Below are 13,576 nucleotides of genomic sequence, written 5' to 3'. Positions count from 1 at the left end.
TAGAGCTGACAATAGTACGAATTTAAAAGTCGCTGAGACGAGCACAGGTGGTTTGCCAGTGTGGCGCGCGACGAAATTGCATTTTCTCCCCATTTCTCTGACTCCATACAAGTTCTTTCCGTCACAGTCAAGCCTTCTTGATCTCAAACCATACCAAACGACGTGGATGATAAGCACGTCTTTCTCTTCGTCGCTGGTTACTGGTTATCTTCTCGATTCTTCTCCCAGCTCTGGTTATAAATGCTAATATACGAGTTTCGTAGGTTGGGCACACGAATATCTCGTTGTAGTCTCCCTCCTCCTTGACTTCCAATATATATACGGAACAAGTCGAGATGATGGGAGATGCAAAACGAGAGACTATCCTATTTTCTTAAAAGACGATTCCGACAAGAAATCACGTAAACCTTTAGCGTAATAATCTTTCCATATTATGCAAAATGCATATAGTATATACGCAATACCTGGACTAACCGTGAATTCACTAAATCATCTACAAAGAAGTGTCTACAAAGTGCATGGAATTTTAATTCAATAGTTAATCGATATTCTTATTTCAAATAAAGCTGACGACATTTTAACTTCTCTCTCATAAACTTACTCATTGACTTATCCTCACCACAAATTTGCTTCATTTAAAACGAAGATTTTGACGTAAATCCACACCTTCTGAAATTCAATCTGTTTTTAGATAAATTATAAATTTCCATTTTACAACCACACCAGATAAGAAAGTTATGATACATTTTATGATAATGAAGTTGTCGCGGAGTAAAACCAAATTGGAAAATCAATCTTACTTAATATTGAATTAAAACCGCTAGATTTGAATAATGAATTAGAAGTAATTACAGGCTCTCATCGTAGTAAACCTGAAACTAAACTAGGTGCTGAAGGCAGCTCCCCTTGTCGTTTGTTTCCCTCGCAAACTGTGTATACGCCGCATTACCAAAGCCGAAAGTACAAAGACCGTAATTCAACTCTTGGTTCTAATCTACTGCTCGACCGAAGCTCCTTAATCTCTTACTCTTGGGCTAAGCAAGAATACCGAATTTTGGTCGACATTGACTTATCGCACCTGAGATATTCAGTGAAATCGTCTGGAAAATCTTGGAGATCTCACTCTCGTTTTTAGATGACTTTTTTTTCCTCCTCGTCTCGGTCCCTTTGTAATTAATACCAATTCTCAAAGTTTATACTTGGAATTTTTTACTTCGTCGAGGATATTATTGAATATAACTAGTTTTCACTTTATCGTGGAGCAAAAGTAGAAATGCGAATGGAAAATAAAAAGAAAATTTCAGATTACTTCGCTGACCGAAATAAAGAAGTTAAAAGATAAGATAAGTGAGAGGCTATTGTTGAGGAAATAAAAGAATTATGCTGAACACGTAACAAAAGCAAAACACACTTTCAAGAGAAATACTAATGGTGGATAAAAGTCAGAGAGATTCATAAATTTTCAAGAAAACAAAACTTGGGTTAAAGGAAGATAGATTACGGACCCATGAGAATCATGGAGGCTCTAGAGCTGACTTTTCGAGCATTCGAAAAGTCCTAAACTACACGTACTTGAATGGTATTTAAATCAGAGTTTGGGAGAAACACAAGCTTCTCTCTCTCTCTCTCTCTCTATCTCCATCTCTCTTTCAGCGTAGCGACATTCAAATCGATATCATATGCCCCAGTGGAAATCCGCTCAAAGATTTGGAGAAACTGGGACAATTGTGCTACGTTAACGACAACGAAATCCATCCTTGCGGGGTTAACTTGGCGTTAATTTATCGTTTTGCAAGATCGATGGAAACGTTCACCGTAGCTAAACGGTTTGTGGCAGGGGCACCACCTTGGAGAACAAACTATCGGTTAAACTGCGAGTTGAACACTATTACATATATATGCATTCATGTATATGTCGATAAACCGCAGTATCAGAGACTGAATTATCTAGAGTCGATGATCGCAAATTTACTTTGTATACGTTTCCAAAGTTACCACCTTGAATATACCAATAATGGCAATATACTATAACTTGCTACAGAGCAGAGTGAGGTTTATTTTTAATTTTTAATCTCTACCTAGAGCAATTAACAGAAAGCTCTTTGCGGCATTATTATTATTATTATTATTAGAAATTATACTATTTGTTTCTAGTTAATTCCTCGTAATTGGTTATATAAACCTCCCGCTTGATATGCAAGTAACTACATATATGCTGTCCTTCCGATTTGACCACCTTTTCGAAAACCACGTCATTACCATCAGAATCGTTAGTTCGTGACTAAAATGATAAATAAAGCCACGAACTAATAACATTATGGTAGAGATGCCAAAGGTTTTCAAAAATGTATCCTAACCGGAAGACCAGCATATAAGCAGTTACCTGTATTTTAATCCCCAATCATTGCATAATACTAGATAACGATTAAAGAAACAACTATTCGTTCAAAAAAAAATTCATATACAATTTGATGTTTCTGTTTCAGATTCCTTTTCCAGTTGATTGACAATTTCATCTTAACAAGACAGCAAACAATTTCTGAATCAAGATTCATTCTATCTCCCCCAGAATGAAATATCAATTGAGAGGAATTGTATATAACTCAGTGACTCGCTTCAGTTGCTAATAATCATGAAATTGGTCTCAGTGATTGGCCTCCCACTTCAATATGATCGTATCCGAGAGAAAGAAAATACTGCGCGGGAGGAGAAAAAAGTTGCAGCAGCTTTGGAAAAATATTCATAACCGCCAATACCTCGCTTACACAAGCGTGTCGTGCGAATACTTGAGAAAATCGTGTTTGTCAGGATGAAGCCAACGCTGAAGATCTTTTCCCAACGCCTCTCTTTATATAACCAAGTCTCTCTCCACCGGTTGTTATAAGCGAAGCGTTGTCAGACAAAGAAAAAAAAACACCCCGGAAAAAAAATCCAGTGCCGCGTGGCCTTAAGTCCAAGTGAGTTAAGTGACTCGTCTGGATCCTCTTAAAATTCTCTCAGAAAAATCTCTTTTCTCGTTCGACTTTTAAATTTATCTCGTTCCATAAGAGAAAAGTGCGAGGAATGAAAAAGCGATTAAATAAAGCGCAATACTAACAATGAGAATATTCTTGAAGGTTTTACACAAATATTTACGCATAAAGCAAAGAGATGGAGTAATAAATATTTAACTAATTTTCTAGTGAAGTTCATTTTTTTTTTCATTTTGTGTACACATTCAAAAACAGCCAGATCTAAAACCACAAATCAACAGTTCCTCTCCGTTTATAATTTCGACGAATTAAAAACTGTTTCTCGTTCCGGAAACGTCTGCGCTTTTCATTCTATGAAATAAACTCTCGCGTTTGGGGGACAAAAAAACGAACAACAACAACAACAACAGTAAAATGAATAATTCATCGCACATGGGTGACGGTTATCCATGGACACGGTGACAAAGTGTCGCGATTTGTCAGAAATCGTAAGCAGAGAAAATTGAAATTAATTGAAATCGTGGAAAATTATTTGCAGAGAATATAGTAAAATGCTCAATTTAATTGGGATGTGAAGAAATTTGAGAATAGTGAATGATTGTTAGAGGGATTCGTCTCTCGTTTGTATATAACTATATATACATGTCTGTGTTTTGTAGCTTGGATTCTCTTGATCTTTGTGGCTCTATCTCCTCATCTTCAGAACATCTACTCTTAAAGAGAAGGCAGTGTTTCGTAAACGTCATTGGCTCGGGTTGTTCGTTTCTATAAATCTAACAAATGTGAGAGAGAAAAGGGGGAGAGAAAGAGAAGAGTGGCCGTGGTGAAGGCCCTGAAAGGATGGAGAAAGATAGTACTCGTCATTACAGAGCTTACGAGGGCTTGAAGGCCGCAAACAACGGCAACACGTCGTCCTATAAAACCAGTTCAGAGTCCTCTAAAGCACAGCAGAGCCAAGTAAGATGTCTGTGCTTTGGAGGTGTTCCTGACAAAGCGAGCCACCATTCCTTCCTCAAAGGTTTCATCATAAACCTCGGAATCTGTGCACTTCTCGTTGCATATACGCTTTTAGGAAGCTTCATCTTCTTGGCGATAGAAGGAGGTGTTGATAGTATTCATCAGAGAACCCTTGCAACCACCATTGCTAGTGGTAATCAGTATGGAAGGAGAAACACTACAGCTCGGATACAACAGGTAATTACTTTATCAGTAACTTCCTCTCATTACACTATTCATACATTACCCATACATATTGAACTGAATCATTTCATTGCTTTTTTCAAAGGCATATGCACTTTTAGATAGAGGCAGTATTTTATTTAATCCGCTTAGAGAAAAAAAAATCAATTCTACGTTAAATCTCAAATTTATCAATAGTCCACTATTTTTTCACACTTTCATTTTAAACTGAAATAGAAGAATGTACACAAAAGTGAACAATCGTCAATTAGAAATTTGATTGATCTTCTTGTTATTCTTTCTAGATAAACACAGAAGCGCGAGAGCGAACTGTAGAGAACATATGGGAAATAACAGTGAATTTGAACATTCTATATCGAGAGAATTGGACGAGGCTCGCAGCGCAAGAGATAGCCCGTTTTCAGGATCAGCTGGTGAAGAGGATCACCGAGGAAATGATAGCATCGCAAAGCTCTGGGACTCCCACTAAAACCTCCAACAATGATGGAGTCACCGAGCGACGAGTTCCGGAATACGAGTGGAACTTTGCCAAAGCTTTCCTCTATTCTCTCACTGTGCTCACAACTATCGGTGAGTATTAACACTCTCCTTTATAATATGCATCTAAAAGGTACCCTCACATTTCGAAATGCCCTTGACAATTAGCTACTTAGAAATCGTAAAGCCATTTCGTTATATCTATTCATTTCATATTATATGCTCACTAAATTACTGCTTTTGAAACAAAAGTTTTTACCATCATTTTGGGAAATATATTTCATTAGTCAAAATCTATTCATCTCTCATTTTAAAATAGTAAGTTATGTAGATTCTAGTCTTCAGGAAATTACCGAAAAATCAGTTCCCTATCTGGGATCAGAAATTATTATTCAATAACTTGCAAATAAAATTTACTAAGCAATTAATTCTCTACCACATAATCCTGAAACTTAGGGTCAACAAAAACAAATCGTAACTTTGTCGAATATTCTTATGAGCTGTCTTCCGGCAAATAAAAAAACAAACGGATTTATTAATGACTGTGTTGGAAAATTATTTTTGAACGAATAGAAAGAATTCCTATTTGTTTAAACTCGACTATTTTACAATTCGAGATTTTAATCGTGTCTAATATTGATCCTGGTCCTTCAAATTTCCTATGTATAGTAGGAAATAATTAATTCACCGAAGTAAATTATTTAGTCAATTTTTTAGAGTTAATGCGAAACGATTATTTGGGAATATTATTTAATTATTAATTTAATTAATTAAAATTATTTAATTTACGGACTAGAAGAAACTTGACCTTACGTTCAGTTTAGTAAATCTGATCATTAAATTTTATTTAGTATTTTATAGAAGCTTTAGTGTCTAGAAATTCGACAATTATTTGTTTACGCGAAAAGAGGGAACAAACACAAGATAAATATTATATTAATTTTATTATAAATATAAATTTATTATAACTTTTTAGGAAAATTAGAAACTGATATGTATTAGTAGAGTTTAAATAATCTTTTCGGGAAGAGAAACTTTTACCAAAAAAATAATTCAGCTATTAAGGGTTTAATTTTACATTTTTTGTTTTATTGCGTAATTATGATTTTAAAATAGAGAAGGCTGATAAATTACATGAATGAGATCTATGGACCCTAGGCACATAAATCATTTTTATCGCCACCGGTTTTCTACTGTTATTATATTTTTTTTATCGTAAATTCAACAAGCTTGCGGAAAATTTTAATCTTGAAAGTATATAGCAGCTCGTGTCATGCGAATGAGAATTCTAACACTTAAAGTATACGAAACAGATGAAATTGACATAATTGTGGATAATTATAGATCAGCTTATTCATTATTATAATTTATGCCGTGGTATATAATATTCACGAGAAATCACGCGTCAATAGCGGGGGAATTTTATGGCCTTAGTTTACAAATCCTCCGTCCCTACGAATTGAAATTAAAGCGTATTAAAATATAGCATATTTTAAGTACAAATTTAAAAAGTTTTTAAACATTTTTTAATATTTTCAATTCTTATTTTTTCTTTGTACTGACGAGTTTTAGAAGTGGATTAGAAATCTCATGTGGACATGAAGTACACCTGTACACTCTTAACACATTTATTCTATTGCTTTACAATGTCCCAATTACTTGACCGACTATAACGATATAAAATTGAATTTGCCTGCGGATGTACGAGACCAGAGGACCTGATTACTTGTATGTAATTAGTGAACTAGATCAATGGTCGACGGGGATGAAGTACACTGGTGCGAGGCATGGATAATTACTAGAAGCAAATACTATACAATTTAACTCTCGAGGTCTGCGACGTTTCGTGTTGCCTGAAGGTTTCTATTTGAGTCGCTGGTAGTATTTAACAAGCTAAATGCTGTGCGCGCCAAATGACTGATTCGTGCACCTTGTTAGATCTTACACTCATCTTCTTGTTCTCCCCTTGCCTTTTCAATTCAATACAGAGTTGCCTCTGTCGCGAATCTTAAACAAATCTATCTCCAGTTGATAATATTTCATCAAAATATTAATTTAAAATGGAAAATGTTCTCGAAAATGCAAGAGATGAAAAAATGGAAAGAATAAAAGAATAGCTCAAAAATAATCTCATTTTATAAGCTGATTGGTGTTACTAAATAAACTTATTCAAATTCCAACCATTTTTAAATCTCTTTTGACAGAAACTGTTTGGTTTTTGTATGCTTTCATCCCTTTGTGATCCGAGTACGAAAATGCTTATTCCATTTTAAAAAGAATTTCTCATTAATCCCTTGATTTTCGAAAGTTTCATGTGATGTTTGTGAAATTTTAACTGCTTTATTGTGGAACATGATATTTTATTGGCCTCTCTATGACCCACTTTAATATCCTTTAGATGTTGCAACAAAAGGAGAAAGTTGACATAATTTTTTTATTCATAATTACAAAAGGAAAATAGTTTTCAATTAAAGTTTAAAAATAGTTTTGAAAATAGTTTTCATTTTTATCAGATTAAAAAGTGGGCTTTTTTATTTTTATTTATTTTGCACAAAATGATGAGTAAAAAACGTAATCTATAAAAGATATTTTTACCACCGGCGTCGAAATAATATCGAAATGGTCTAAACTTTGATTTTAAGGATCGAAGTAAACGGATCGAGTGTAAAATTGAGAAACTAATACAGTGGGAACAATTTTCAGTGGAGGAGAAGTTTAATATTAGTGTTGTAATAGTAAGCACAAGTATTGTCAGTATTCCGAGAGCGCAGTTTAAAGGAATCCCTTGCAACAATGGCCAACTGCAAAGCTATCGAGCAGAACATTTAGGCCGAATGACACCACATTCGATCGTATACTCTGGTTATTATCGGCACAGATTGAACGTCCATGATTTTCAAATGTGTAGTTAACATGCTTTGTTTTCCACCTAACAATATCAATTTGTTACAATTTTTATAAACGAACATTAAAAGAAATTTCACCGAATTTCCCGGCTTTAAATTTTATAATTTTTTTTCAAAAGGTAATTTTTGTTTGACATTCTTGGACAGCAGGTTTAATCGAATAACAAACATTAAAACTTTGTTGAATTTGAATTGACATTAAACAAAGTTCTACACTACGGAAGTTTTTGCCAAAAAGACACTGGTCGAATAGTAATTTGGAATTTGCGCAGTAATTAGACTTTAATTGCTTAATTAGCAGGCGTCGACATTGCTGTATTAGTGTCACAAGCAAGCAAGTCACCCAAAGATGTAAACGAATTGGTTTCAATTTTAACAGTCAACTCCTTACGAAGAGCACACTCAAAGTAGGTCGTTAACAAAAATTTCCCTGTCGAGCTAGCCTCAAAAGTTCACAGTTGAATTTGAATTCTGTCTTCGTGTCCCATAAGACGTGAATCGACGTTAAAAATTTCCAACGGAATATGAGAGATACCACTCCTTTCCTCAACTCTGCAGATAAAACTTCGTTAGAGGGCAAAAAATTCCCCTGACAGTGATGGCAATTATAAAAGTATTTAAGTTCTTGTTAATTCATTTTTTTCCACTTATTGAAACGTTTCTAAAAAAACTTTTTGTTTTAATTATAGGTCTGAATATAACTGTTACAACTCTGAAAGAGTAGATCGGCAACTTTGACCTATTCTCTCCCTCCATTTTTTTCTTCTCTTTCTAATCTGTTAATCGAGGGAGAGTCTCCAGCAGAAGTATTGCAGTTTAAATCTCGGTAGAAAGAGTTACGTCATTATTCGTTACCATTTTGAAAGAGAGATGCATGACAAATATTAAAAAAAGGGTTTTATTAATGACTGTGTTGGAAAACTATTTTTAAACGAATAGAAATAATTTATTTTTGTTTCAAAACTCGAATATTTCACAATTCGGGATTTTCTGGAAAAAAAGAAAAGAAATCCAGTTCCATTAATAATGATAATCCACTTGAACGATAATTTAGAAAGCAAAAGAGATATAAAAGAAACATAAGGTAGAGCGAGAGTTGTGGGACTGGGAGCAAATTAATTCGTTCCTAGAGTCCACCTGCTTTAATGCTTTCTTCTTTCTTATTCTCATCTTTTGCTGTGGAAAGCCACTCAAGTTTTTATAAGTCGTCTTGTCCCCCACCCCTGTCAATACCACGTTCTCCCTTTTTGCGACAGTTAATTACGAAAAGTATTGCGCTGCTTTTTATCAGGTTGCCACAGAATGAAAATATTGTTCCGTGAGGGAAAACTCGAGTCGTTCGTATTCTAAACAGCTTATCATTCGCAAGGAACTTTCTATGTGTATATATACGTGGCTACTGAGTTGTTAAAACTTTTTCCCTCCAGGGTACCCTTAAGTGAATCGATATGCATTTCTAGCCACTTGGACATTATGACGTTATAAGGAATTTTGAAAAAGTTTTTTAAGAATCTTTTCAATGGATCATTAACTGTATCATTCACAAAGATTTTCAATACCGAACCGAAGAGTTTTAAATTTTTGATTAACAATTATAATAATAATTATTTATCAAACATTAATATCTGCAATAATAATACCCAAGGGATTCAAAGTAATGAAATTACAATTTATGCAGTTGGCTTTATTACATATTTCGAAAATTAATTAACATATCTACTATACTGTGAATACATTTTCCTTTAACTGATGAGTAATTAAATTATTGATTTCAAATTATTTCAATTATTACCCAGTTTATTTTTTTAAAGCAGAAAAATTTGTGTCATTTTTTTAGAAAATCTTTTTCACGTCTTCAATCAGTTCCCCTTTTATTTTAGAGGGAGAATTCCTTACATTGACAAAACTCACATCATTCGTTAGTCCGCTTCATTTCACACTTGTTTAGGTTGGATCGAAATAAATTCGCATTTTTCGTGACCGCAATTTCACTCAAGCAAAAGTATCACAATGAAAATTGTGGATAAATCGATAAAAGTAAAAGTCTTAAATCACAAAATGTGAGTTAGCTTAAGAACGTGACTTTTCCACACAGAACATTGATACTGATAAGATTGATTGATCATTCTCTCAAAGATCTTTTCCTTGAATTTCTAAGAAATGGATGAGAGAGAAAATAACTGATGTTCGTCAGAAAAAATTTTCATCTCTCACTGTCCCATTTTCAAACTGGTTGTTATACAGAGGTTGATCCAACCTTAGGACTTGGTCTTTCAAGTTCTGAGTTTGAAAAGGATGGATGGATTTGGATTTGAAAAAAAAGAGAAGGAAAATATTTGCAAGTAGAAGGCGATAAAACGAGAGAAAACAGAGATTCATGCTATTCGAAATTGTAATCCCATGAGCATGCCTCTGCATCTGTATCATATGTCGTCCAACATATATATGTGTCGATGCAACTATCAGAGGATTTTCCAGAAAGTGATGTATGTGAATGCATCTTGAGTACATTCGACGTATAACTAAAAATATACATTTACAACGAATGTTATTCACATGTCAGGATCGTTTTAGATAAAACTGGAAAGTTTCTTTTTTTAAAATACCATTTCTGGAAATACTTTAAACAATTTATTTTAAGTTCTATTCTCCAAATTGCATACACGTTACGTTTGCTAATTGTTAAATATAATTATACGACGGAAAATCAATAACTAATTTTGAAAACCGACTCACAAATCTGACGATAATTAATAGCTGAATATTTAAAACAACAAATAAACTTTATTCTGTTTGACAATGCAAGATTTACGTTCAGAAATTATGTTTTACCGAAGGGTCAAGCTTTTAATGATGATTTGTACCTAGTCATTTACAATGATTCATCGCTAATGTCTTGAGTTTCAAAGAGAGAATTTTTTAATGGGATAAAATAAGTGCCCACAAACCGAACAAAGATTCTTCGGAATTGGAAGATTATTACCGGAATATAATATTAGAAATTATATCAATACTAATAGGTTATAACAGTTCATCGAGATGGCAATCAAATCAGCCCAGGTATTATTACAGCAATGAAGTTTCGCAAATCGAACCAGATAGAGACCATTGATAGAGAAATCTATTACGATAGTCAATCTAATGATTGCCATGCTCTGTTGTGCAATGCCATGCGCTAGAGATTTAATCAACATTGAATTGAATTATGTTATGTCACCTAGTGTCAGATAATGAAGAAAGCTAGCCAATAGTTTGCGTTCATTCTAAAACTCGATTCGAATTCTCTAATTAAAGATAAATTTTGTTTTATTAGTTAATTACTCCACTAACTACTTCTCGTTCAATACTTAATGCAGAAATGTTTCGAAATGGCTACTTTGAAATGGATTCAAATGAATTTCATGAAAAAAGTTTTTAATAATAATTTCAGTACATTTTGATATTGTATTCCCTTTGGCAGAGTCCTTAGTGTGTTCTTATACCTGCGTACAGGAGTTTCCTTGTTGTTTGTTTCGGGAGATTTCCTCTGACACTAGTTTTGTTCGTTGCCTGTTTTAGACGATGTTGAAGGATCAACGTTTCTCCCTTTCCCCGAGATCAACCTAGATTTCTTGCTTGGAAACGGCACACGCCAAGAACTTGCAGGATATTTGTTCAGAGTAAACACAACGTTCGACCTGTGTGCCGACACTAGTTCTCTCCTATATCTCTCTCACATCTCTTTGCTTCAAGTTGTAGCTTTATGGTTGAAGCCAAGCTCAACACTGATATTAAACCTCCAGGATGAACAAAATAATTTGCTCTATATCTCTCTCTAACTTGAAAGTAAAATCCGGTCTCGTTCAGAAAGCGTCATAACTTTCTTTGAACTAAGGAAGTTTTAGGTTTTAGAGGGTCTGTGTACTAAGGTTAATAATTTAAGGCAATTCATGTGCATGTCCCGAAGGCTTTTTGAGCTAAAAATCTTTTAATCAAAATAAAATTGGACAATAAAATCTTTTTATTCTAATGATTACTTTCAAGATATTTTACAAAATATTTTTCTTTTGTTTTGTAAAGTTTTCTTGAGGATAGTATTACAGTGAATATTTTACTTTCGGACGGAAGAGGTATATCTCTTTTCTCCAAAGTTGAGTAAAGTTTTATAGAATCAATTTTCTCGTATATTGTCACAAAACAAAATTTTCCCCAAACTCTTTTTTCTCATCTCAATGGAAATAAGTTATCTGACAACTGTACTCGAAAAACCCTCTTATCTGAGCGAGTGCTCCAGTAAATTTACCATTCCAAGTCGAAATCGTTTAACGTCATAAACTTTGTTGCCGTAATCTTTTGGCTATAACAAAAATCGATTTTGTATTGGACAGGTAATTACTAAAAGTCACCCTGTCTATGCGAGTCCTTGGTCAAGACGTGCTCAGCATTATTACGGTATTCGAGATCAAGAGATAGTTGCATTTGTCTTCTTCCTTTTTTTCGTCTTCTTTACCTCTGTAGTGCCATCCAGTTCTCTGAAGCATAGTTGGTCCGCTATCGTTTTCAGTCCAGTTTCTATTTCTACCAGATCACTTCGGAGAATTGCATTTCATGGACGAGGACGATGGCAAAGCCCGGAAGTTGAAGCGGGATTCGAGAAAGGGGGAAGAGGTTAAGGGTAGTGGTGGTGGTAGTAGTAGTAGTGGTCACTCGCGAAAAGGGTCGAGTTTATTTCCACGAGTAACGATAAGTTTCAACCGGTACTGTATCTTCACATTAAGGAAGCATTCCGTTCAAGTTTATCGTTGCTCGCTACATTCGATTTCCGTGTTCTAGGGGAACAGAAAGGTCTTTGATATCGATGGGCAGGTGACGGTCAGAGTTCACTGTTGGTCCCGCGATAAAGATTTGCCTCCTCTTTCTGTTACATGAAACATCAAGCGCCGGGTAATTTAGAACTCTTCCCCCTCGCTTTCACGTCAATTTATTATCCAAATAAATCAGGCTTTAAGGGATAATTGGCTTTAATGGAAGGTAAGGGAAATTCTGAAAATAAAATCAATATTTACCAGTTTTGTATGATTGCGTCGAATTATTCATTGTTTTCACATTTTACGTTAAATGAAGAATAATGGAATATAATTTGAAAACTGGAGCAAATGTTTGGTGGGTTTTTTCAATTCAAATTGCTGTAATTGGATGCGTGGTTAATTTATTTCAATGACATGGGATAGCGGTGGAAAAAAATTATACTCTTTAGATATGCTGTCCTTCCGGTTTGCACATCTTTTTGAAAACCTCGTCATTTCTATTAATCATTTCCGGTAAGGTATTAGAAATTATTTCATCAATAGAAAGACGAAAATTTTAAACACTTCTGAATTCCTTTCTTGTCCGCTAGATTTGAATACTTCTATTAAGGAAACTTTGTCTGTAAAGCAAATTCTTTTCAATGCTCAAAGTTTACAATATTGGAGTGAATACTATTTAATCGCTTAAAGTGGAATTTTGTCATTTATCTAATCTAATTTTAATTTCTTGTAAATCAAATGCTTGTTGGTGGACAACTACCAAAAATTGACAAATCAAAATCCAAGTTCATTGAGAAAAGGATCAGCGGTTCCATATGACAATGAAAAGTGAAGGGTGCTAACCTTATCTAGTTAGTCAATGAGTGAAAGCCGGACGAGTCATTTGGTTAGAAAAACGGGTTTATTAATAACTGTGTTGAAAAATTGTCTTCGGCAATATCGTGACCGATATTGACGAAAATATAAATATTTTGATTCATAACAAATATTTCGATTCATATCAAAGGTTCAAAATTCCATATAAAAAATAACCTTAGGTATTGATTCAATTTTAAATATAGTCCCGATTTTTTTGTTTTTTCTTTTTTGAAAATCGTTTATAAATATTTATCTCTATACTTCTTCAAAAGAATTTATGTACAAGCAGATTCATTTTTTTCTTTTTGAGCGACGGAAGTTGCAAGATTGAACTTCCCGGTACGAGAAAAAAAACAAAGTGTGTGTATATAGAATT

General features: G+C 34.1%; 1 protein-coding gene across 1 annotated transcript in view; it reads left to right on the top strand.

Annotated features, from left to right (window-relative positions):
• Positions 1–13,576, top strand: part of LOC122506841 (TWiK family of potassium channels protein 18-like) — a 140,114-nt gene that overhangs the window by 65,396 nt on the left and 61,142 nt on the right. The window contains exons 3-4 of the mRNA XM_043619202.1: positions 2,487–4,166; positions 4,457–4,742. Coding sequence (XP_043475137.1) covers positions 3,813–4,166; positions 4,457–4,742 — 640 coding nt within the window. The 5' untranslated portion in view covers positions 2,487–3,812. The remainder of the gene's footprint in view (positions 1–2,486; positions 4,167–4,456; positions 4,743–13,576) is intronic.

Source organism: Leptopilina heterotoma, unplaced genomic scaffold, assembly GCF_015476425.1.
Source record: "Leptopilina heterotoma isolate Lh14 unplaced genomic scaffold, ASM1547642v1 Lhet_44, whole genome shotgun sequence".
In the NCBI taxonomy this organism is placed as follows: Eukaryota; Metazoa; Arthropoda; class Insecta; order Hymenoptera; family Figitidae; genus Leptopilina; species Leptopilina heterotoma.
This window is presented reverse-complemented; position numbering and strand designations above follow the sequence as displayed.